At 40.7% G+C, this 27,177-nt stretch overlaps 1 protein-coding gene across 2 annotated transcripts in view; it reads right to left on the reverse strand.

Annotated features, from left to right (window-relative positions):
• Positions 1-27,177, reverse strand: part of FNDC3B (fibronectin type III domain containing 3B) — a 191,305-nt gene that overhangs the window by 133,307 nt on the left and 30,821 nt on the right. For both annotated transcript variants that reach the window (XM_027724625.2, XM_027724627.2), the window contains exons 2-3: positions 20,460-20,598; positions 12,543-12,618 (exon numbers count right to left, since the gene is read on the reverse strand). In XM_027724625.2, the coding sequence (XP_027580426.1) occupies positions 12,543-12,618; positions 20,460-20,570 (187 nt within the window). In that variant the 5' untranslated portion in view covers positions 20,571-20,598. The remainder of the gene's footprint in view (positions 1-12,542; positions 12,619-20,459; positions 20,599-27,177) is intronic.

Genomic DNA, 27,177 nt, shown 5'->3' on the forward strand with positions numbered 1-27,177 from the left:
TAAAAAATAAATACATGCACATACACTTCCATGTGACAAGCTCCCCAGGGAAAAATTTGTAAAATAGGCATAAAGTGTTTATTTAACTCAGAGAAGCAATTAAACCATTAAGAAGAGCTCGAAGTAGGCATTATGCTGATTATCCCCTAATTGCATGCAGTCACAGCAGTGACAGACAAACTGTAACAATAACAACTATGTTACATACTCATTTTTTTCTGACCTGGGCACATTCTATAAGAAATCCACCAGCAACATATATTCAACAAAAAGCTGATTTCAGAGTGATGGTCCACAATGGTTTGAGTTATTCCCTACAGCATGGAGATATCTATGATTACTACTCCTAAGACCAATTAAAACTTGCTTAAATTTACTTTAATACATATACATGAAGCTATTTATTTATTTTATTTATCTTTTCATGACATACTATATAATGTTATTGAGAGTCTAATTGCAATTCTCATCTACCCTATTCCTCTGCCCCAATTGCAGCCTCTTGCAGATGTGGCAGTGTCTGACAGTGCCTCCTGCACTGTCCCCACTTCCACAGGGGGTCAGGACTCCCAAACCCCCACAGGATGGATGCAGAGGTTGGAATATGCTCTCAGGGCAGGACTGGCAGCCAACAGCAGGCAAACAACAGCCCAAGGAGCACTTGGGTGAAATTCCAGCTCGAGGAACCCCACTGAGGAGTCCGAACCTCCCACTTCCCTCTGCTTGCAGACGGGGATCCAGCTGCAGTTACCACATGCAATAGTCTGCAAAATGACACTGTGACCACGGCCCAGCCACCGAAATGCAGAAGTTTGAATACTTATTCCACTTGATAGCAGCTGCATCTCCTGCATCCCCAACAGGGGTAAACAAAGTCATTTTATAACTCTCTTGGCAGCGGCAGCAGAAGGAGCCGCCGACAGGAACCTGCTCTGCTCCAGCCGCCCTGGCAGGGGAAAGAGGCTGCCAAGGCCTCTAGTCGCCAAGAAAATTACAATATGATAGTCTCAATTACACTAATTGCGTTTCCTGGCATTGAGGCAGGATTAATATAGCATTTCTTATGCTAGATTTCATAAACACAATTGGTTTTAGCCTAACTCTTCATAATTGTATTTCACAGTTCTTGCAAACAATTAGCCACAATTATGTTAATTCAGTTTTGCAGATGACTGATAAACACTCCAAATATCAGAATTCTCCCTCAAGGGAGGCAAAGTACTTCTAACTTGTTAAGTAACCTTAATGATGCCTCAGTGAAAGTCCTGCGGGCAAATCACCCAGTGGCACTTGCTTGCCATTTCCATGTTGGTACCAAAGACTAGAAGAACTTCCACCCAGAGGAGAGCCATGCTTGGAACAGCTTGGGAGAGCTGAGTAACTGTCTGAAGGTGAAAAAATTACCATATTTATATTTGTATGTATTTATACATCTCTATATCTATTTTTATATAAATATATACATACACAAACAGAGACACATACTCTCATAACACAAATGCTTGGCATAGAAATTAAACCTGCTTGAGCTAATGTAAGTCTCAAGGCAACAGGTGCTGGGATCTGGACTGGAAGGACCTCATTAATGTCTCACTCCCACCCTACTCACCATGGTCCCACCATCAAACCAAAAGGCTCTGGCTCACACAATTGAGAATGGCAGGCATTGTGTTTCAGTCCCCTCTCCAGGCACAGCTCCAACATTCAGAACAATCCAGCTAGAAACGTTCAAAAATGTTATGATGAGATAATATCGTCTGCTGAGACAAAAATAGTCTTTTATCACGTTATGCCGAGGTCATCTGGAGTGGCTGAGCCAAGATGGCATTTGAAGAGCCTGACCCTCGGCAGCAGCAGGTGGGACAACCAAAAGTCTCCGAGTTTCTAGGAATTTTAGGCCAGGTTTTTACAAATAACACAGGAGAGCCTCACTTAACGTGCACGTCACTTAAAAGGTGAAGTTTGCATAAACAGTACACAGATAGTAATAGGCCACAAGGTCACTTATGAAACTTCGCTCGAAAGCTGTACAGATAAAAAAAAAACAAAAACAAAACACCCACATATTTTAAGCTAAAAAAATTGCTAACTCTTGCTTGGCCAGCACTGGTAATACCAAAGCCTTCCCATACCATAATGATGAGAACATTTTGCTGACAAAGCCTTACACCAAGGTTTCTGCACAGGTTCCTCAGCTTCCTTCTTCTATACCTGCAGGGTCACGTGCCCTTCACTTGCCATAAGAGCCTTGCTGATGAATAAACCTTGCTGATGAATAATTTGCAATCCTTCCCATGCACACTGGGTTAACGTGGTTCTGTACTACTAAATATATTACAAAACCTCCTATGGAGGGTACTGTCAGAGAATTAACACAAACCCAGAGGAGGAAGCACTGCTTCTGCCAACCCATCCACACTCAAGTGTTCCCCCATCCCACTCCCAACAGAAACAAGAGGAATAAACTTACAGGGGAAAAAAAGGCAGTAAGAAAAAAAAACATCCACAAAACACACCATCAAAACTGTTGTTAATAATGTAGTCAAGAAGTCAAGAAATCATAAGCAGTAATCAAACACAGCTTATAAACAAAGCATGTGCAGAACCCTGAAGCTTTACATTATAACACATGGGGCAAATTAATAAAAAGTTAAATTGCACAAATTATGACAGAACTTGGTCTTTTGTTTAACATTGAAAAAAACAACAAAACTCCCACTCATCTCCAGGAGTAGTTTGATTTTTAAGCAGTATCTGATTCTCTCTAGCCCACAAAGAAATGAAAAATGAAAATTAAGTCTTGCGCTTAAATGAGTAAATCACAGTGTAGGTTTATTTGTTTCTAGGATATTTGAACTAAATAATCTGGAATACTAGATCAGATTCTAGATTTACTGTTCAAAAACTATTACTGATACGACTGGATGGCAGCCTACAACTCTGAGGTTGTCCAAAGTTAGCAATTTCACACTGGATAATGTGGTTGAATGGGGTCTTTTTCCTTTCCTTCTTGTTTTGAAGCCAGTGATGCTTGCATGACAAAAATGACTCAGCAATTTGTTTCTGCTAATAACATCTATTCTTCAAACCTATATTAACAAACATGAATTCATTACACAGAAAATGACCTGCTGATGTCACAGGCACAGAACCCACCCTATTGCAGTGACCACAAGAAAATACTGGTGCAGAAGGAACAAATAACGCTGTTAAAGATATGATCACACAAACTGTACCTAAATATAGCAGGGGTTAGACTGTCAAGAGAGTGAAAGCTACCCAGCCCAAGAAATCTGACAACAGCAGAATCAACAGCTGATTCAATGCAGCTTTCAACAACCACTATGTTTTTTTTTCTTACGGTAGAAATAAATACAATTTAAAATTTAGCAAAATCAACAATCTCATTTACATTCTTCACCACTTAAATTCATTATTATTACTTATCCAAGTTGAGATTTGTTTCAAAAATAGAAATAAGAAACATAATGGTAAAAGCCATGCAATGATTCTAAGTGACAATGTGATTCATCCCCATCCCCAATCCACATCTCCTACATCAACATTAACCTTACACAGGTTAAAGAATAAAAAGTGTAGGAAACTAAACATTTGCCTATGAGGAGGAGTAATAGAATTTAACAGAATAGAATTTAATAGAATTTAATAAAGATGATAGAATGATTTTGTGACTCTTCTGCTCAACAAATATAATTGCTTCAGATTAAGAAAAGTTACTACAATTGTTTTACTAACTCAGCACTGTAGCTGCACTAATACACTGTAAAAGGACTAAAAGAACTGACTAATGGGTTTGCAAGGTCTGCAGCCTGAGTAGACTGGGAAAAGAATGTGGATCTTGGACTTTAAAATCCTGACACCATTAATTGGAATGCACTGGGTCTGCACTTGGAGGATTATTTGTCTTTGAGCAGGGCTGACACTGACAACTCCAGCATTCCTGCAGATACCAATGAGCTCACAGAGCACCCCTGTGCTTTGGGGAGAGATCCAGAGATACTGGGAGACTTTTCAAAATTGATAGTATGGTGTATGAGACAGCCGTTCCAAGTGCCCTTCAAATTAGTTTGAATGTACCATGTTTACTGATTCTGTCAGACATATATATCCATGTATATATACACACGCATACTCACACAAGTAAAATAAGGACAGACGCAAACCCCAAATACAAGTCCTGCATATTTACAAACCCAAAAAAAGTCTGAAATTATAGCCCAGACCATATGTTCTAACATTAGTCTTTCAAGTCTGCTGTCCTAATTCTAGAGATAAATGCTTTTCCCAGCAGCAGATTCTTAGACATTCCAAAAAAAAAAAAAATTCTTTTTAGCAAAGGATAAATTTCAAGAACTACTTCTCTGCTCATTTAGATGCTGTTCTGCTGGGAAGCAGGATGCTTCATTTTTATGTACGTGCAAACTGGAATGGTTGAAGTCTTAATTTACTTCTCACCCTGCTGGTGACTCTGCCCCTGCCCGTCTCCTGGGCCAAAGCTCCTCTGCCCAGAGGCCACGTCAGCAGGACATGGCACTGGCTGCCAGGTCCCATCCCAGGGCAGTGACTTCCCCAGGGACCAGGCTGCAGGGGCGGGAGAGACTGTGGCCATCCCTCCAGCATAGGTGGACACAGACCATTAGCAAGGGTCTCACAAAAGTCATAGTGTTTCGAAAACATTTCCAGTTCCAGCTGTACTGCTCTTCCTTTCTCTCCTCACAGTGTATACAGTAAAACATTCAAACTTTGGGATTTGGAAAGATTAAGCCAAATTAAAATTTAGTTACATGCCAAGTTTCCTTTTTCTTTTCTCTTGTGTCAGAGGAGCTGTAATAAATAACAGCTACAATTGTAAGGGAGTAGATATTCCACAGAGCAAAGCTACTAGTGCAGGTGCATCTGGTTCAAGATTTAATAGCACACATGCAAAATAAATTTCCATGATTATTCTTAGCATTATCGGCTTTAAAATGGAGAAGCTAAGATTATTCTCACAGTAAACAAAACATCCCATTGTTTACTCTTGGCTTCTTACATGGTTTCCTATACTTGATTGTAGTGTGCTAAAAACAAAGTCCATGAGATGAGTGGAGAATGGAGGTATGATCTCACTGACAATAACATGGGAAAAATCTACTCTGGAAAAAGCCCTTTGTTCTCTCTTCTTAGATTTCAACACAAATTTCACCAAGGTATAAAAACCTGGAAGTTATTTATTGCATATGGAAGGATAAATGCTGCACCATCAGGACTCTAGTTTTCTAAGGTAACCAAACACTAAAAGGCCAAAGCACCCATCTCTGACATACAGGAAGTCACCAAAAATACCAGAAATAACACAAAGGATAAAAGGTTACACCGCAAATTCTGGTATTTTCTGATTAACAATTGGGCAACTACGTGAAAATAGAAGAATAGTATCTATTATATGATTAAGTATTAACAACTGGTGGTTTATAGCTACAGCTTTGAAAGACTATGGAGTGCACCATGGATATCATCCCAACAGGAAAAGCACAACTGAGCCCAGGTCTGGGGATGTGCCCATGCTACAGAGCTGAGCTTGTGGACACTCCAAAGCCTCCCAAGACAGAAGATGGTCACAGTGCCTCTAAAGGATGATACTGACTGTTGTTATGAAAAGCAAATATTTCGGCCAACACAACAAAGGATGGTTAGACAGGAATTACAGTGACACAGGATTCTTCCAGATTAGAGTTCTTGGCCACAGCTTTCTTCTGCAGGATGCTTGTGCAGATAATTTCTCATTTGTCTGTTACTAGAAAGAACTTTAATAAATCAAAAACTTATTTAAATGTGTTGATACACCAAGGAGACCAATGGGTATTGCAGGCCTGGCTTTCCCATCAAACATTAAATCTAGACACCAAGTACCGTAAGTCAAGTAAGATGACATAAATGAGTAGTAAGAGTTACTTTTTAAAACATAATAGGATGAAAAGGGCCTTTACTGTAAAACAGAAAGAAACTGAGCCAAAACTTAATAAACAAAGTGTAAACAAAAGCTATTTAATACCAAGACCTGTATTTTAAAACACCACCACACAGATCGTTTTGCTCCAAACCCTAATGACCAAAACAGCCTGAATGAAACTACATTTCCTACAGAAAGTTTTCCATCCCGTGCAACCAGCCTGCCCACCAGCACGTAGGTGGAAAGAGCCAAAACACTTGGGAGAAACAAGTAGAAACAAAAATCAGAGCTTACCCTGCATTTCACCCTCCATTCCCTGACAAAGCCAAAGCACATCCATCCTGTCCTGCTCCCATGCACCTTGGTATGTGCCCCGGAGCCCTTTCCATGTCCCAGGAACATGCCTGACCACATGCATTTCCCAACTACCATCAGACAGAAGACACAAGTGAAAAAGGACTCTATTTCTTCCTGCTTTGCCGAATTTAATGTTCTAATCCACGCAGTGCTTTGAAGCATATTTTGAAAACAGTAATAAATTTATTTAAACTTAACCAAGGGACAAATTCTGATAATTCAGAAGATGCTCTGGACAGAAGCAGGTACTGAACTAGCCTGACCCCAGCCCCTGGCTCTCATCTATGCACAGGCAGTGCCTGCCCTGAAGGGCCCAAAGAACCTTCCAGGTGCAGATTTCACCAGTTACCCTTTATTAAAGTGTATTTCCAGCCTTCTGTAAACCTCTCCAAAGCAACGTGATTTCAGGTGCCACTGTTATTTCATCTCAGACTGAAACCATGCCAGTTCCATCCAAGGAGGAATGCAACACCTGCCTCTGCACCTGCAGAGCAATGGAACAGGCACTCTGAGCACCAGGTAAACCTGCAGCACTGCAAACACAGCCAGTTAACCTGTGCCTGTATTTTTTTGTTCCACCTCCTTCAGCTTTTTTCACCCCAACCTCTGATCTGAGTGACTATCTGATCAAGACAGGTGATTCTCCCCCCTGCTCTGCTCGAGAAACCTCACCTGGAGTATTGCATCCAGCTCTGGGGCCCCCAACTAAGAAGAATGTGGAAGAAGGATAGAGTCCAGAGGAGGGTTAGGAGGATGATCAAAAGACTGGAGCACCTCTGCTATGGAGACAGGCTGAGAGTTGGGGCTATTTGGGCTGACAAGAGAAGGCTCTGGGGATACCTTAGAGCCCCTTCCAGTGCCTGAAGGGGTTCCAAGAGACGTGGAGAGAGACTTTGGCATTTAGCAACAGAACAATAGTTATTGCAGAGGTAATGGTTTCAAACAGAGAAGGCAGGTTTAAATTGGATGTTAGGGAGAAATTCTTCCCCGTAAGGGTGTTGAGACACTGGCACAGGTTGCCCAGAGAAGCTGTGGCTGCCCCATCCCTGGAAGTGTCCAAGGCCAGGTTGGACAGGGCTTGGAGAGACCTAGTCTAGCAGATGATGTCCCTGCCTACAGCAGGGGGTGGGAATGAGATGATATTTAAGGTCCCTTCCAACCCAAACCATTCAGTGAATCTCTGACCAACCTTTTCCCTTGTGTGTGCCCGTCACCGCTCTCATCTCGGCGCCCTTGTCCCCACCAGTAACACACCACAGGTATTGCTCACTGCTTCTACCATGTCCCATCTATTTTCAACTCTTTCCTTCCCTGCAAGAAACTGACTCACTTCCTCGTTTCAAATCTCATACCATAAAGGGGAAAAAAAAAAAAACAACAAACAAGCAGACTTTGTTTGGTTTGCTTAGACTACACCAACAGCCTTATTTCACTGACATACACACTCTTCCTACACAAAGACACAGCTGTTCAACCTTTAATAGTACCCATTCCTTTGCATTACCACACTAAACCACACCCACCCAGCAAATTAAGGGAATAATAATTCCAGGAAATCTTTCATTTTAGAAACCACTGCTAGATTTTTAGCATGCTTCTGCCCTTTCTCTCAAGTTACTCACTTTTAGAGCCACAAGAAAAGCAGCACTGAAATTTAGTGCTTGCATTCTTTGTTTTGTAAGATAAGAACAAGCAAGGGCTTCAAGTTCAGCCTCAATGGCAAAACACTTGAAAACATCACTTGAAAGAAATATCAGTATTAGTGAACTGCCTATGTTTTTATCCTTTTTCATTTCAAAATGTAACCACCCAAAGGCAATTTAGGTTCTTGTTTACAACACAGATGTTAATGCTTCAGCATAGCTATAAGCCCTCTATGCCATTGCACATCTGTACCTTGTCCTTGAATAAATCACAAAAGCCAGTTTAATGCACAGCCTTGTTTACCCTGTGCAAGGGTGAATTCCCCCTGTTCAAGGCCAGAACTAAAGCATGTTTTTTTCCCATTAGTATGTATGTTTTCTTTTCAGACAAAGTTTGTGCTTCACTATCCCAAACCTTGTGCTGGCATACTGAACAAAGGCTAGAGGTGAGTTTCAAGTGTATTTCCAGCAGCATGGGTTAGGCAGAATATACCAGGAATTCCAATTTTTATTCTGTCAGCTGCTTTTCTGCTACCTATTCTTCCACCCTTGTTACAGGCTTTTTGCAGCTTTACACATATACAGAAAATTACAGAGCAGAAAACTCAGTTTGGTGGCAGAAAATGAGACCCCAGCTTGAGGATGATTCAGATGGATGGCAACAAAAAGGACATTTAGCAATAATTGAGCAGTTCTGTGTGATCAATGGATAGAAGCTTCACGCAGTCTGCATACTCTGTACGTATGTATTTCCAACATGTGAGTGACAAGCAAGGTCAAGTGGCACCAGAATAATCATTCTGTCCATATTATTCATAGCACGGTGGGTATGACAGCTTGGCATTATTGCCTTTCAGGATGAAAAAGCTCTAAACAGATTCTCAAGTACAGCTTCACTGCACCAAACTATGCACAAACTGTCCATTTGTGAAATGTGAATGACAATTTTCAGGCAGCAACAGAAGTTCCTACCAAAGATCTTAAGATAATGGCTAAAAACATCACTCTTCAGTAGGGAAAGGGGAATTTCCTGAACATGTCATATTCACCCGGGATCTATTTATTCTGAAATTCAGAAAGCAGAATACTTTTTTTTTCTTTAAATACAGAGTTGTTTCAGTCCCATTCTACAGTTGATCAGATCCATATTCTCACCCTTTCCCATATTTCATTTAGTGTGGTTTTACCCCAAAGCACTAGCTAGCAGCAATCTTTCATATAAAGGAAGTAGAAGGTCCACAGTTAATAGTTGAGCAAAGAAATGGGTGAGGATATGCCCTGCCCTTGTCCTTTTCTTGCAGAGCTAGCAACAGTCAAGACCCGAGTTTGTGAAAAATTAAGTGGAAAAAATGTGAAAAGGAAATGAAGTATTTAAAGTATTGACGCATTTATGAAGTATTTATTATCTGTCAAAACTTCATATAAAGAGCAGCTCTTAAAATACTGATGACACAGCACATAAAGCCGTTTCATCTCTTAAAGATACTGAACTAAGATCCTAAATCAGCCTGCCCTGAACCACCCACAGAGGCACAGCTCTGCAGTCAGAGCCCAGAGCTCAGTCTGGGTGGTTGGCAGCACAGGGCGAGCAGGGCTTCCCTCCCCTGCTCCCCAGGGATACTGGGAGTCTCAGAGGAAGTACACTAATACTTTGTCATTAACACACACAGGGCTTAAAAGGAACAAAGACTGGTCATGTAATCGCACTCAAATAAAGGATGTGCTTTGTGTTTCTGCTTTGTAACAGGTGGCCCAGGTGGCCAGCCCCAATATTCAGCAAGCACTCAGGTGTTTAACAGCCCAGCACGTGCCTCCTGCCCCCACAGGCAGTGCCAGGCCCCGGGCTTCCACTTGATTCAGCTTCCAGCAACTATTAAAAAATTAATCTCAATTAATCCCCAACATTCCCCTTCTTTACTCCTTTATTTGGCTGTTGTTACAAAGGCTACAAAAGTCACATACCACAGCATCTCTTTTATCGCGTGGGACGGTGGAGGCAAACCCTGAGGAAGTCAGCTGACAACACAAGTCCTGGTGAGAGCACCTGGAACTGCTCAGACACTTCCTTAAATAACCTGATGTGGGGACTGTGCACTGAAGGGCTTGATTTTTTCAAAAGACCAGATTTTTTTGTATTTTTTTTTTTACTTATTTTCTCTTTAAGTTTGTCTTCTGAAGGAAACCACAGACCCTCCCCATGCCCACTGACCAACTGAACTTCTCCCAGCCACTGTGGTTTCCAAGAGCTGCTTAATCCAGCCCGACACAGTGATCTATGGGACTTATAAATCAGCATCTTAAACAAGTCACCTCCAGCTACAAGCACATAGAAAACAGGAATGGAGAGAGCACTTGCTGTAACACATTGCACCTTCAATTACCAGTACACACTTATTGCAGTTTTATAGTGTTTAGGGGGTAGTTTCTCAGGAGGATTTTTATTTTTGAAGTTTCCACTGATTATGTTACCGGTGCAACCCTGAGGAACTGGAAAAAGTTTTTGTATTAAGGATTTCTTAATACAGAACAGAGACATTCAGATGTGCATCTATTCTTTCTGGTTTAAAACAGTGATTACTCAATTAGTGGCTAATTATACTTCAGGGTGTTTAAAACAGAGGATATTCCACAGAGGTTTTCCTAAAGCAAGTACCTTTCTTCCAACTTTGAGAAGACAAATGAAGATACACTAAGACTTCTTTTTCTCTGTTGTTTTTGCTTAAGTCCTCTAAAGCACAGCATCACCACCTATTCCCATATACACCACAGCTGTGCAGCCAAACAGGGTCCTGGACACCAAGGAGCGGCTCAGAGGACTTCCAGAACAGGCTCCAGGGGCACAACCTGAAGATTTCAAGCTTCTCAAGAAGTCATTTGTAAAAAAATGCTAAAAAAATTCCTCTACATAAGCAAAATTAGCTGTCCCTGCAGAACAGTCACGCGCCAAAGGGAAGAGCAGCTTTCGTATATCCTGAAGAATTTAGTGTAACCAAGCCACAGCATCTCAAGTTTTTATTAACAGTGTTCACTCCCTGAACTCAAGAGAATCACCCAATTTATAATAAAGCAGCCCTTCATACTGTGAATATTTACAAGCACATCTTATGTCATAACAGTGAATGCGTGGCACTAAGGAAAAAGTGAGTATCATCCATTCCACAGGGAGCCACCAGCTCACAGGCACTGCCCAAAAAGAGACTTTCATGCTGCCTTAACATAGTGCTAAAATTATTCTGTATCTTGCTAGTCATAGTGCACTGGGGGAGCAACAGAAAATGCATCATTATTGTCCGAGTGCTGCCCTACATATAGGGAATACATTAACCTTTAAACACACAAAATACTCTGTCATGGGGAAAAAAGAGACACTAAGTTTTGTGGAGCAAGGAGGTGTGTAATATCCAAAAACACTGCACACAAAATAAGCCTTTTATAATGAGCACAGGAAAAACAGAATTGTCATGAATCCCAATCTTAGTATATTTGCTGGCTGATCTCTTCTGCAATAGATCACTATTACCACTATTTAAATTCCAAATTGCACTGTGAAAACAGCTTTACCAAAATAAAAATAAAAAAAATACACAAAACAAAACAAAAAAATCCAAAACCAAAAAAAAAAACACCAACAGGAATACAGTCAGGTGCTCTTCTGTGTTTGAAGCATGTACTTATTTCAGCAATAAACATATTTTACAATAAAGTAGGATTTGAAGCTTTAGCAGGTAAAGACTACCAAGAATTTTCAGACTGAACTTAAAGGGTGTGTACAAATAAACATGTGTACTTCGGTGGTCAATACTGGAGCTCTAGCAAAAAAAAGGAGACTTTTATGTTACAAATTCTAAATCAATTTTATGAAAGACTGCTGATGAGTAGCAAACAAGCCCCATTGGCACAAACATATTAAATTACTGGGAATACAGAACCAGGAGGTTTCAAGTTGCATTCATTTAAATACACTGTCTGAACACCACTTTGAGCAAGAGCAAAATTATAAATAAATGGTGTCATAATTATATTTGTAATGGAAATCTTTAATGTACTAAGCCAGAATAAAGCATTCATTTCAAATAAAAGGAGTAGCCAACTTTATTCCTCTGTTAATTGCCACATGGACCAATTTCTTACCACACAGCATGTTGGCTATAAATCTCAACAAGCAGCTTTAAATTGCTGTTATTATTGCTCATCAAGACCAAATAATCCTGGATGGTGTTCAGGGAAGCTTCTGTAAGGTCTATCTCAAACAACTATTAATTCATCATTTCCATGGGGATAGAACTACAAGCAACAACCACCCACTCCTCCACTTTCTAAGTGGGAGGGGGCACAGAAAAGATGCAAAGAGACTGCAAAATGGGACTGACAAATAACTTCTAGAGAAATCTCCTAGACTTCCAAGAAAGTCATGACTCATTCTGGAGATATTAAACTCCTAGAATACATAGAGCAGCCACGTCTGCAGTTTCTCATTCCTAAGTGTTTCAGTATATTTTCAGAACTGTATATCCCATTTTTGGGGAGATGACAGAATAGTATTCCATAATGCAAGCAATGCTCATCCATATATTCATGTATCCTCTTACCTTGGATGCACTGGAGGGTTCCATCCTCAGCCCTTATTGTAAAGGTTTCACCTGGATTAACTTGAACGAAAAAGACCTGCAGAAAGAAGAAAAAAAAATTCGTTTCACTGTGAACTTCAAAAATGAATTTTCCCCAACACAAGCGTATTATCCTTTCTCTGGAAGAGGCTGAACAGACTGGTACACTACATCTTTGGGTACCAGCAGGGTGCAAGAGCAGGTAGAAATTTGAAGTCCACCTACTCGTCTACATTTCGAGAGCTGAAATAAAGATGTTAACTTGGTGGTGCACAGGTGGGAATTATGGCTTTGGGATCCACACCAAACTCTTGAGAGTGTGTTTAACTTGGCCAAATGCTGATAGCTAAGGACATAAATCTTCAGATCATTGGCACACGAGAGCCGAGAGCACACGTAACAAACTTAAGGCAGCACCAACCCATGCTGGGATTTCAAGTTCACAGGAATAGAAGTTTTTTTGCCGTGTAAGGGAAGTTGATTTGTTACATTTTTTAAAATTTATCCTTCAGTCTTACACATAGCAGATCTCAGTTAAGCAAACTCCATAGGCACACACACAGTTCAACAGCTGCATGCAGAACCAGCAATGAACTATTTATGTATTAACAAATATAATATTTTTTTAAATAATAAAAAGATCACCCCCATCTCCCATTGCTGAATTCTGCAGATGATGGGAATGCTACAAACACCAGGAAGCACCACAATGTGTCCCAGTTCAGGGTATGTTATACACATCTTTATTCATTTTCCAGTGCCTGAAATCATCGGTTTAAAAGTTTTTATTTACATTTCTTTCTTTAATGGACAGTTTCACTGGGAACTAGTGACCATTTATCCCCTCTTGCTGTTTGTGAAACTGTTACTAAAATACTTTAAGCACACTTCTGCAAACTGTGCACTGTCAGAAGTTCAATCAAGATATGAACTAAGTTTTCAGATTATACCAAGATTAACCTATTTTTTTTTTTTTTTTTGGTGAAACCTTCCTCTCCCAATTTAGGTCTGGTCTTTACATTCTGGGACGTCTGCATGCAGAATTTAATCATTTTATCTGGAAAGACAGAATTTGAATTCATGTTGTGTTTCTGAATTCCTTAAACCAGATAATTATTACCTAAATGACCTTTTGAATTACAGTAATCCTACAGAAACCCATTATTCCAGCAACAATTTTAAGGCACAAGCTGGAAATCAGAGAAATGACATATGAAAGCCATTATATTGTCTGCAACTATCACTTCTCAGGGAGCGCTGATCAGTGTGGATCTGATCCAGCATACAGAGCACAATAAATGGTTCAGAAAAGATAAGAGGCACAAAGCCATTCCATCCCTAATCTCCAAACAATCGACATTTAAGTGACAGCATTTAAGTGCTCTTTTGGTATGAATAGGCATGAATTATCCACAACAGGACATGAGCATCAGGTCAACAGAAGCACAGAGCAAAGCCATGTCATCCGGCTTAAAAAACCCCAAAACAACCAACAATCCAGAAACCAGAGCACAAAGAAGCAAAGAATTATAAAAATATTCCATCATCTTATTTGCATTAGATGTGTAAACAAACGGCTCTAAAGCTCGTTATTTACTAACGCATTTGATTAACATAAATCAGAAGACCTCGCACACCTTCACACCTTTGGAAGAGCTTGGTCCAGCTCCTCAAAATACAGACCCTAACCAGCCTGAGGCCTCCTGCATGAAAAGCTCCACCTTTTTGTTAAAACAGAGAGCTGAGTTTAACAGAAGATACAAGACCGACAGGGAGAGAGGGACTCCTCTGACTACACAACCCTATCACAGAGTTATCAGAAGGGATTCATTTACAAATTCCTGTCCAAGGAGTCCATCACCAGCCCAAGTATCCACATTAGCATGCCTGCAACTGTCCTTTAAAAATAACTCCTTGTATTTCCACATTAAAAAAAGATTATATACCCAATAACAGCTGTTGCTTATGATAGTCAAAATGCGGTCGCATTATCCTTGCCTAATTCACACACTTTTTTAAAACAAACAAGTTGTTCCAGCAACAAATGAGTTTCCTGTAGGGCAGCAGCCACACAGCTTCATCCCCCCCATCACGAGCCCATGGGCAGAGTCTGGGACTTATATATAGTAGCTTCTATTAAAATGTTATAGATATGGAAATAACTCCTTATTGACAGATGCTCAAATTAGCCATCTTTGGAGCAGAAGAAAACATTTACAGGCTGTTGCTGGGGGAAAGCAGTCATATCAAGAGCAAACAGGAATAGCCAACGTGTGACTGATGTGGGTCAACACTGGAGCAAGGGCTGGGTCCAGAGGACAGTCAGCACACGAGCACATGTAATGGGACTCACACCCAGGAGCAGTGATCAGGTTCCTCAGGCAAGATCCTCCACTTGCCCTGCACTGCAGGCAGACCCTTCCATCAGGCTGCAACCCAGCCCCAGTCTATCCTTTCCCAAAGCTGGGGAATAATCCAACCCATCACCCAACCCCCTCTGCACTCACCCCGTGCTGCACATGACAAGAGATTGCAACTGCAGGGCACCGACCATACGGAGCTGAAGCCAAACCATTAAACCAGCACATACTGAGTATTATATATTGGCAATCTTCCAGCCAACTCCCCCAATTTATCCCAGCTTCCTGGGACAAATAACGTTCAGGCGCACTGCAATTTCTTTTGTTTATACACACTAAGTATATAAAACTAATTCCGAGATTTACTTTTCCCCACGTCCTCATAAACAATAAAACCATATTCTGCAGCCTGAAAAGCAGCTTTTCTCTTCCCTTTCACACAAGAGATCTTCATGAGAACGCCTTGCCTCTAAAGCTTTTAATTAAAAATCTGAGGAAAGCAATAAAAAAGTGTAAAGATAACGTCTTCATTTTAATGAAAACAAACCCAGATGAACTTTAATTGCCCTACAGCTCTTCCAATATTCATCATCCTGAATATGCACATTTATGAGATGGCAACAGAGGAGAGAGAGCTTGAAGAGCCACTTGGAGCCCAGTGCTGGTCAGCAGCATCTCAGGGTGGGGTTTGACATCCGAGGTCACTCCAGCCCAGCTTCAGTCCCTGGCCTCCTCCCATCCAAAAATCAGAGCTTATGACAGCTGCAAGCAGGGCGTCAGCAGTACAGTCCCAAAGGCTTTTTCTTTTCCCTAAAAAGTACTTGGATGTTTAATTTAACAGTTTAATCCACCCGGTGCTGAAGCCCAGCCTTACCTGCTGCATCCTCAGAGAAAGCTTATTATTTCCATAATGCACTTCCTGCTTTTATTTGACATTTCAGAATGTCATTACATTTTATTGAAAGCCATGTTTGTTGAGTGATGAATGTTTCTAAGTTGCATAGTTACTATAAATATTTACAATCCCACACAGTACATCCAGTCTAAGTTTTCATGACAAGCCAAGCACATGTCAGTTGTGTCCCTCTTGTTCCCACTGTCTGTCTCTCGTGCCTACTGGGAGCTGGGAAAGAGACTAACAGACCTGCCCACAAAGCTAACACAGGCTTAAAGCTCAGGTTCAGGAATATATAAACTGAAAGAGAGCAGGTTAAAATTAGATTTTAGGAAGAAATTCTTCACCATGAGGGCAGTGAGACACTGGAACACATTGCTCAAAGACATTGTGGATGCCTCATCCCTGGGAGTGTTCAAAGACAGGTTGGATGGGGTTTGGATCAACCTGGTCTAGTGGAAGGTGGTTGGAATGAGATGAGCTTTAAAAGGTCCCTTCCAACCTGAACAATTCTGTGATTCTATGATATAAAATTTATATGTACTGTGGATAAACAGTCTAACACAAAGACAGAAATGTTACCTGATAGGGACCAAAGGGCATATGCTATTATCTACTTTTTTGTGTCCTATTGGTTTACTTATGCAAGTGTTTAGGCACACAGAAGAAAACTCACTCTCAAGTCAGGCCATCACCTCCCAGCTGCTTTGTGGGCCCTCATCTGTGAGCACAGGTGAGCCAGCGAGTAGGACAACATTCACCTGCCTCCATGTGATGCAATACAGTCCCCATATAAAATATTTCCCCTTCATGAGAAGGACCATGGCCATAGCATTTTCCTTGCTATTGTCAAACAGCCCCTTGCACTGCTGTGGCTTATTAAAACCCTCCCTTAAGCATTTTCCATGTGGTGAATTTTCCCTTCCCTGTTTAGATGTATCATGCTTCATACAACTGGGGAGCATGGCATCACAGGCACCCCCTGGGATCCAGCCACAGGTTCCTCACAAACACTTTAAATCATAAGAATTTACTGTATTTACAATTTCTACAGTGCAAATCTTTTGGAATACATTGCATCTTTGGGGAAAAGAAGAAACCAAACAACACCAAAAAACAAAACAGTCGCTTGGATCTGTACTGTATTCTACTTTAAAAAAAAACCGTGCCCCAGATCCCAGTGAATTTCCACATCCATTCCACAGGAAGGTCCAAAGAATTCTGGGTGCAATACTCTTCTTAGTAACACAGTTCTCCTCAGCCACATGGGAGTGGAAAGAGTAAATACTTTCAGCCTCTCTTCAGTAAGAAAAAAACCCAGGGAACACACTACATCTTAAAAAATAAAACACTGACTTTTGAAAACTAATTAAACAGTATTTCATTAAAAATTAATAACAGTGTTCTGGGCTCAATCTTTTTTTTGATAGGACAAAAAGCAGAGGCATGAAAAGAGGCATGAAGCAATTCAGTCAGTTTACCTTGAGTGCTCTCGATAGCAAAGCCCATAAGTGATAGATTCTGAACCTCCTAATTTATGACACGTTAAACACATGCCAAAAAAGCAGTATAAATAAAACAAATATATAATTCAAGAAACCCTGAAGAAGTAACTGTACATTCTGGCAGGAAGTTCATTCACTCAGCTCAGATGCTGTGGTACAGTTCAAACACTTGCAAGGCGCACAGAGTTCTGCTACAGGGAAGTACCAAATCTTATTCCTGATTCAGACTGACTCTTGTCTCCCTCGTTTAAAGCATGTGACCCCAAAAGATGAGAACAAGCACATCCAGCACCATGCACAGTGCCTGAGCTCCAGCCAAATGGTGAAAACACAGAGCTCGTAAAACACACCTTTACAAAGATCAGGCAAGCAGAAAACTTGCTACACCTTTGCAGGCACAGTGAGTAAACCCAGCTGAAATAAAACTTCAGACATTACATCTCCCAACATTCTGTACAGATGTGCTGTAGCACAGCTAGCTGCCCCTCCACTTTTTACTACAACCTTTTTAGAGCTTGCAGTGAAGTACCTACAGGAAAGCATTGAAATTCTTAGACCAAAAGGTTAATTATCGCTCCCTGAATCCCCAAAGGAATTACAAGTGGATTAAAAGCAGAAACAGAGTAAGCAGCAGGTCTGGAAGGGACATGAAAGCATTAAATACAGTCAGCAGTAGTGGAAATAAAGTGTGGGAAACTGAAAAAAAAAAAGTTAGTGTTAAAAATGCCATTTTGGGTAGTCTAGGGAAGAGACTCAAGCAGGCAGAGACATTCCTCGCCCTGCCCTGTACAGCTCTGCAGCACTTACCCTCAGGAAGATAGAGCAAATGAACATTCCCATGCAACTGCCTTACACTGCAGGACTGTTCACAGGCAGAACTGCCTTTTGCATCCCTCTCCAGCTGGCTGCTGGCAAAGCCAAGGTGTTTCACCAGCTCCAGTCTTTCTTCTACATATTTAAGAATGGGTCTTTTGAGAAAGGTCTTTTGAGAAAGGGCTTTTCTCTGGAGCTCAGCATTTCCAACACAGCTCACAGCACTGCTCTATCGTGCTAGCACGGCTGAGGCTCCACAAATCCAGTAACACATAAGGGTGAGCAACAGCAAGTGTGCCCAGAGCATCCCATCAGACCCTCCATTCTGTCAGCTCCAAGGCACAAGGCACTGATCTCCCTGCTGGCCACACTGCAGCCTGGAAAACTCCACACGTCTCATCTCCCATCAGCTCAGCTGTGGTGCTTTCTAATAGAGATTGTAATTACACCCTGTAAAAGCACATGTCCTCCTAAAACTAGCACCTCTTTATGGAGTAATATAAGCCATCTTTCTAAGGAAGTCATTTCTATGAGAGTCTATCCTGAAGGCTGTTCCTGCCTTGCAAGTGACTAAGATAAATCTCTTTCAAACACTTAACATTCACTTCTACTTCGTAATAAATCTTGTTAAGAACATTTAACATAGTTCCATTTGCAAGATCAAAGCGTTTATTCCAATTTAATTCCATTTTAGAACTGTACTTTCAAAAAGCAAAGACATCAACTAAAGCTTCAGGAATAAGATGAAAATGATAAAGCACAAAGGTAGTTAAGCTTTGCAACTGATGAGGGCACATCCAGATTAGAAGCCAAAAAAGTCTCACTGGAAAACTGGTATTCCAGCTACAAGCACTTAAAGAGATAAGGTGATGAGGTCTAAAAGCATCATCCAGCAAACATTTAAGCAGAAGAGGGACCTGGCCCAGAACTGTTCTGCTGAGTCACATTTGCACAGCACAGCAAAAGCAAGCAGCAATGTGCTTCCAGTGCACCAGCAGTTCTTTTTACTGCAAAACATTAGCTGAGAAACTACTTTAAAGGCAACAGAGGCATCTGCCAAGCAAGGCTGCTGAATCATCAAGGATGGGGAAACTGAAAGACTGGGCTTAGAGCCCCATCTCAAAGGAGGGCTCAGAACACTTCACTTATTCTTTCTGAAGGACCTACAGGACAGTCTGACCTGATAAATGGTTTCCAGAAAGGAGGAAAGCATATATTTAAAGAACAATTATCCTATCCTATAAGATTGTTCTTTCACTTAAGCATATTAATATTAGACTTGATAAATACAACCATTAAAACCTTTCTTTTCTATTTTTTCCAGTCAAAGCACACTGTGCAAAAATTACTTTAAAAAAAAATCACAGCAATGAAAATCTACATCATAATTAGAATCCAGATAACCAACCAGCCTTCGAAGCTTACAAGGAAAGTGTAAATTATTCTTCCTCTTGAGGTTGCTCTAGCTCAAAATGCAGCTTGGAAGGAGAATGAGAAGTAAGACAATGACATTCTACATTGATTCGAGAAGGACAGCTTGCTTCTACCTTCACCAAAATACTTTGCTGAAATGTCTCACATCAGGAGGGAACTAAATTGAGTAACACAGAAAAACTGCTAGGATAGATGTTCTACAAAGAAAAACCTTAACACCAGTGACACGTTGGCAAAGCTACCACCTATCAGCTTGAACCTCCAGGCTGTAACCCAGCATGAGGGCATCATTAGGGTCCTATGATCATTCTACCAACTTCTGATCGAGCTTATTAGAGAATATCTCCCAGAAAAAAAATTAAAGCAACTGTAAACTTACCTTCCTTCAAAAACCCCACTCAAAATTCACATCTGCTTCTTATAATGAAGCACAGGGTAGTACACAGGCCTGCTGGGATCAGCACATTCAGGTAAGCCAAGAATAGCAGACATCACTGCTATTCTCCATTTCTTTCCTACTTCCCTTTTTTCCAATCTCAGCATTTTTAAGACCTTAAAATCTCATCACAGATACTGTGAGATGCCTGGACAAGTGTTAGCACAAGTAGATCATAAGACTAACTTTCCGCAAAGCCCGCAAATATGCAGCACTTACAGACATTATTTCAATCCCATTATTTTTACTTCAATGAACACACATGCAAATAAACACATTCAATTTAATGGTCCACTTCAAGCATTGTTTTTAATGTCTTTTTCGGTGCAAAGGCAGAGCTCTGCGTCCCAGGAAATACTGTGCCCTCCCTAGCGCTAAGGAAAGCCATCTTCCCAAGTTTTAAAAACCCCTTGTTGGCCCACAAATAGTTCATTTAAACCAGCCAAGCTCACTAACCTGCTGTGATGCATCCCCATTCACGATGTGAGGCATCATGGCTACCTCCCCGTTCAGCAACGGCGGCAGCTCCAGCGGGATTTGGTCGGTCATCATCATTGTGACGTACATTCATGGAGAATTTTCCTAACCGGACTTCCTACAAGGAAAAAAAAAAAAAAAAACAGAACAGCAGTTAAAGACCCTGGGAAAAAAAAAAAAAACACTTGCATTTCAGGAGGTCGTTTTGCCATCAAGCAACTTAAGCAGGACCCCTTGTTTTGCATCAGGATGGCACACGGGAACTCACGGCTCTGAACAGAGGTTTTAAATGGTGGATCGAAAGCACAGAAAGTCAAACTTCCATGCAAGACTTCCAAAAACCAGCTAGCCAGAACTCCACTCTTTCCCACGATTATAATCCTCAGCCCTCACCACTGAAACAGGCAAAGTTCTGAGACAGTTTGAGAGAGCTTTGCTGTTCTCCTAAAAATCAGTATCTGCTTGCTACCACAGCTCTCAGAACTACATCACTCCCAAGATTAAGATGTTACAGCAGTTTCACTCAATAGCCACATTTCAAAGCCAAACACCTTCATTTTCTTTCTAGGGCCTTGTAAAGAGCATGAACTGCCACTACAACACAAAAAGGAGACACCTGACTTGCATTTAATCATGATCCAAAGGATTAAGGTTTCTGCTGGAGCAGGAGGGACAGCACATCCCCATGCTCTGAACACGCCGTGCTAGACAGAGAACAACAGAAAATGACGATCTCACTTAAGGATTTGTGAAAAATCACACATCACTTCCAGCACACCCTCCCCCTTCCCAGCTAACTGGTGTGATATGTGAGCATCACTAAAACCACAAGAAGCTGCCTTGTAAAAACAAGTCTTAATTCAGCATTAAGGGTACCATCATGCTGGTTTACAAGGCAATAATCCAGCTCTAGTGAATAAAATGGATGATCTCATCACATAGTTTATCTAGACTTCTGCACAAGAACTAAGCAAAGCACCCTCACGTGTCCAGTGCTGAGCAGGCAGACTCCTTAGTACCCCTCACGCCAGAGAATCCCAAAGTCCTCCTGAGTAATTTCATATACATCCTAAATTCAAGTTAGAAAAAGAATATGCTGTGACTTAGGTGGCAGGTGTGACAGCCAGGTATTCAGCTGGCACAAGACCAACAGAGTAAAGAGAAGGGATCTTTTGCCAAAGAGCAACAGGGAAATCCCAGCTCATAAGAAAAGTGTTGTGGGAGCCATAAACCAGGAGTATAACTCATTTGCTCCAGAGGGGATGAAGGACCGAGCCAACCTCACGAGGGTTGAAGCATGTGGTTCCACAGACACAGCATCCTGCAAACCTTACATCCCCGTACCTGTTTGGCACCCAGGTGCCGCCAGGTTTTAAATTTTTTAAAATTTTTTAGTTTAATGACTAAATTGATAGTTGAGTTGATATAAACTGTCTTCATTTTCATCAACCACTTCCAGAGCTCATTGCAATCCCATCACCTGCACAACCACTTAATGATGAGAAACATCAGCCTGACCAGGAGATGCTCCTCCAGCTCCTGAAAAGGACCATTTGTGTGATTTAAAAGTGACAGCAGTGCCCACATGGACTGAACCACATCTATCCTTTCATTGTTATCACACAGGCCCCTTCACATCTAAGTAGAACCAGAAGACTAAAAGTGCATTTGTTTCTCAGAAGATAAGCAAACCTGGTCCTGTCACCTGCAGCCACACAGCTTGAGACCAGCATTTTAATTTAGTACCAAATTTAGAACAACTCTCACAGCTCTTTCTGGTGTTTTATTTGTATGAAAACACCACTTTTCTAATCATCACTTCACCAGATATAAACAAAGGCAATGTATTATTATCCACCCTTAAACTAAATCCCTCCTTTTATCTAAGACTCAGTTACAGGACAGAAGTTCAATATGCTTGAGACACAGTTGTTAAAGAACACAATGTTCACAGGAGTTATTTTAAACCCATATGGAGCAGGCCCCTCTCCTCCAAATAAGTGACACGTTCATCTGAAATGAAAGCCCAGATTTGAAAGCCCCAGCTTTAACAGAGTTTAAGCATCACACTGATGCTATTTTCTTGAGGGGAAAAAAAAGAAAGCCAGACTGTAGCTTGAAGCTACATATTTTCCTAGTAATATTTCCATTCCAGGCACAACAACCAATATGTTGACATTTATTTGCGACATGTCATTATTTAAAGTTTTACAGCTGCATTCCTTTTGCTTTATTAATAGTTTGTCACTACAGCCATGCCTACACTTGCCTCACTTGAAAGGGAAAAAAAATAAGGAAAATAAATAAAAGGGCTTCCTGTATTTGTCAGGTCTGGTATGACCCCACCAGAGACGATGCCAGCAGCAGCACTGGCTAAAAGGCACAGCTGGCTACTGGTAGGGTTTTTTGCAGTATTTCACTGCAGGCAGACTTAGGTGAGACAGGGTTAAGACATCTACCGTGAGACTGGCAGACTTCACTCCAAAGCCAAACCCTTTGGAAACAGAGCTCACACCACATACTTTTTGAGCTTATTTGCTCATCCATCCTACTTAAAACAGATTTATTAGCCTTGCTTTCACACCCCTCCTAAAACCTAGCGCTCCTCTACCTCAGCGGATGCAAAGTTGATTAATACAAAGAAGGTGAGGTCTGAACACAAGCAGCTTCTTTTTCCTGCAAATTCAGAACATCAACAGAAGAAAACACCAGACAAGGACTCAAAGAGCCAGGTCACATTCCAGGATATGAGAACTCTTCCTTAGCTAAAATATGAACTGCCAAATACTAACCCACAGATTTTTTTTCAGGTACTAACTCAAATTTGGGGTTTTGTCTAGAAAGCTGACTATATTTAAATTTTAAAGAGATATTTCCTGTACGTCTACATTCCCTAGGTTTGGCTGGGACACGCCACAGCAACGCCAGCGTGGAGCAAGAGGCTTCATCTCCTTCTCTAGTTACCTCCAGGAATATGGAAATCACAGTTTCCCATATTGCTGTAGAGCTAGAAAGAAATAACCATCCAAGTTTGATGTCTCTGTCCCCAATCAAACTTGCAAATCATTTGATGTTTGCAAGTCACCGTTGCAAACCTGATTTTGAATTCAGTACTGCAGCCTTCTGCTGATCCCTGAGATGACTGTTTCCTTGAATTAATTCAATATGTGAATTAGTAATACATAAATTAGTTGCACATGGCACTGGAGAGAAAACTAAAACACACAGAGGAACAAAGTGTAACTATCTAAAACCCCATGTCCATGTATGGTCAATTAACATGACCTAATAGGTTATGTCAGAGTTCTCCTGAAATTCCAAAAGCAGTGTGAACCACATCAAGATACTCAATTCTAGTTTTCCTAGAAGGTTTTACCCATGCTATTAATAGGGCTAGAAGCCAAGAACATTTTTCTTCTGTGATTTTCTTCCTACCTTCTGTCTTTTACAACACCAAAGAACCTCTTCCAGCCATGGCACACTAATTCGGAGAACCTGGCAGAAGCAAGAGGAGTTCTGAATATTCAGTCCTGTGACCACTCTCTGCAAAGGCTCAATTTTTATTTCCCTGCAGCAGACCATTAAGAGGTACTGAACAAAGTGTTCTGCTTTTTTATCACAATCATCTGGAATTGCAAAAGTTGTACTATAACAAGGACAGACAGCTTTCCAGTGCTGAGTAGAGCCACATAACCCCGGTTTATTTAATATGCAACAAAAATCCAGTGCTAAACACACATTTTATTCATGCAGTGCGTGCTTATATGTATTCTGTCTGATTAGAAAAGAACACACTACATAAAGAGTAAGAAGAACTCCTCATTCAATCCTAGTGTTACTAGAGGAAAGATTTGAAATGCACACAGGATAAACTAAAAAAGGAAGAATTTTCTTTTTCCAGCCTAAAAACATCCTTACCACCTCAGCATGATGAAGTTCATAGACAGTGCACACACAGGGTTACACAGTCTAACATAAGATCCTTTCTACCATTACATACATACATATTAAAAAGTATGTACTGTGTGAGCCCCTTTGATCTCTTACACAGTGGTTGATGCACTGACCAGAGAAGTAATCCAACCCAGCAGGAACTTCCTTGGTACTTTACTACCATGGGAAAAGTTAGTTCAGGTGTGACATGAAAAACCAACTACACCTCACCGACCCTCAAACACTCATGTTGTTATAACTGGGACAAAACACAGGAGTTCCTTAAAATGGTTTTGCCATGGTTAAAAACCATGTACGGAATTATGGGTCCCACCTGGCACCACTGAGAAGTCAAACATGGCTTTAAAAACACAGGCCTCAAAAACAGGGAAGACTCAAATATTTCTAGAAGAAAACTCGCTTTGGAAAAGAAAGACAATGAAATACAATGAGGATTTTAAAAATCCTTTAGTATTCACAGGAGCCATTACCTGCAGCACATGTTAGTCTGCCATAAAGAAAAATAATCTTGAAACCATCTGTTATTTTACAGGAGTTTGTATGTGCTATGGAAGAACTGTTGTCAAAGTCTGGTATGTCAAATCATGTCACTGCTGGTTATTATACAGCTGAAGAAATGGGTGCTTTTTCAGGGATATTTTGAACAATCTTTTGAGCAAGACAGAAAAATAACTAGTAAAAAATTGTTAGTACGTACAGATGGCGTATAAATATAAACATATTTGTACCTACACATACTCAAACACTAAGGATTTAATATGGGTCTATGACCCACCGAGAAGGCTCCAAACGAGCTTCCTCTGCACATTCCTGTTTATGTTGGTGTTTGTGTGCAAGAGATAAGAGAGCTCACACACTGCCCCGCTTGCTTACTGTATTTTGTACAGCACACGCTGAAGTTTAAGATTTAATTAAAACATACATAACAATTATATTTTCACTGAAAAGCAGAGCAGTAAATAGAGCTGCTTTCAAGAGACTCCTGCCATGGCTTGCCATTCCAATTCAAAGAGGAGTGGTAATAATTGTTCATGTAGAAAAGCCTCTTGAGACATGAGCAGTACCTGGAGGTATGTGCACAGATGGTTGGTCAAGGCACAAACAGTCTGGAATTTGTCTTGTCTGCTGTGCCTTCATTAGTTTAGTTAAATCACATCCGTCTGAAGAGGGACTGAAACCTGAACGCATTCTTTCCCTGTTTAATTGCAAACACGGTAGATTAGTTTGGAAGCATCCAAACAGACGGGCTTCTTCATAACAATTTTGAAGAAATACATGCAATTCTAAAAATCTGTTATGACAAAAGAAAACAGATTAGAGGGAACACATACCCACAAAGCCACTGGCATTTTATGCGAGGTAGTGAAATGCCTGCTGCTTGCTCTCTGTGCCATTTCAGACACAAGGACACCAAGAGCCGGATCCTATCTCCAGCAAGCTGAAAAGCATAAACATCCTCTCAAAACTTAACCACTGTAATTAATCAGTGGGTTTATTCCCCTCTAGTTTATTTTAAATAACAACACATTTCAATGTCCACGGTACATTCCATCTCTGAAAACAGAACTACCAGCAGTATTCACAATACTATACAGGATCAAGGAAAGCTAGCCTTGGTTTTCCCCCACAGTGGTGTGAGATTCCCAAGGCAGCAATCCAGAGGGTAATTATATGATGATTTTCAGTAGTTTGCATTTATTTAGACCTAAAATTTGACCTCAAGTTTTCCAGGCTTGAAACTCCATCATCACGAACAACAGCAGTTTTCCAACATAACCAGCTGCATGCCCCTCATTGGAAATGTTTATCATTTAGGAACAGAAAAACTGCTAAGAATTGGTTCCTAGCCTAACCTTAGGAAGAAATGGAATAACCAAGTAACTTCAAACACGTACCAGAAATGAGCATCAGGAATGGGGAGATCAGGTCAAACAGCATCATGCAGGAGAGTCTTATTTCACAAGGCAAGTATAACTAATCAACAGATAATAGCTCTGATGAAATACTGGAATAAAGCAAGCTGGCACAGCACTCTCACTTTTGCAAATAGTATTAGAGCAGGAAATTCATCTGCTGCTCAAAATCAATTCTAAAACATGCAAACACATCATGGCTACAGCCTGCACCACTGGCAGGAGAGCAAACTGCACAGAGAGACAACTTGGATACAACTCACTCTCACCATTTGGGCTTTCTTTGCTTTTTGTTCAATCTGAACGTTAACTTAATAATTTTTGCTATTTATATTTCTTTCCTTCTTCTTTCTCACACCTTTCTTTCCTCACCTTCCTCCATATTAATCATAATGGATAAAGGGGACTCACAAGGGATGTAGTTGCAAAAATAGAGAAGTTTTCAGGCACACAGGTCTCACAATTTCATAGCACTTCTTCCAAGCAGCCAAAGGCTGAGGTTAACTCTTCTTAAACAACAGTGGCCAATTATTTTTTCCATTATTTTTAGTGTTGTCCTTTCTAGCACAAGTTGCTTTAAATAGTAACTACTTCAAAATTTTTTTACAGAAGTTACTTTATGCACTTTCCAAAAATACCAGCAGCAATTAAACATTTCAAACTAATTTTTTCTTTCTTGTCCAGCCTCAGAGACATTTGAGTTAGAGAGTTCAGGATGCTGATGAATTGCCAGCTGTACAACACACCACTACCTGCACTCACAATCTCTGTACTTTTCTAGAAGACCACAATCCACATCAAACAGGATGAACATGAAGCAGGAAGAGATT

The sequence above is a fragment of the Pipra filicauda genome, unplaced genomic scaffold, assembly GCF_003945595.2.
Source record: "Pipra filicauda isolate LSUMZ 115617 unplaced genomic scaffold, ASM394559v2 scaffold9_size5747161_pilon, whole genome shotgun sequence".
NCBI classification, from domain to species: Eukaryota; Metazoa; Chordata; class Aves; order Passeriformes; family Pipridae; genus Pipra; species Pipra filicauda.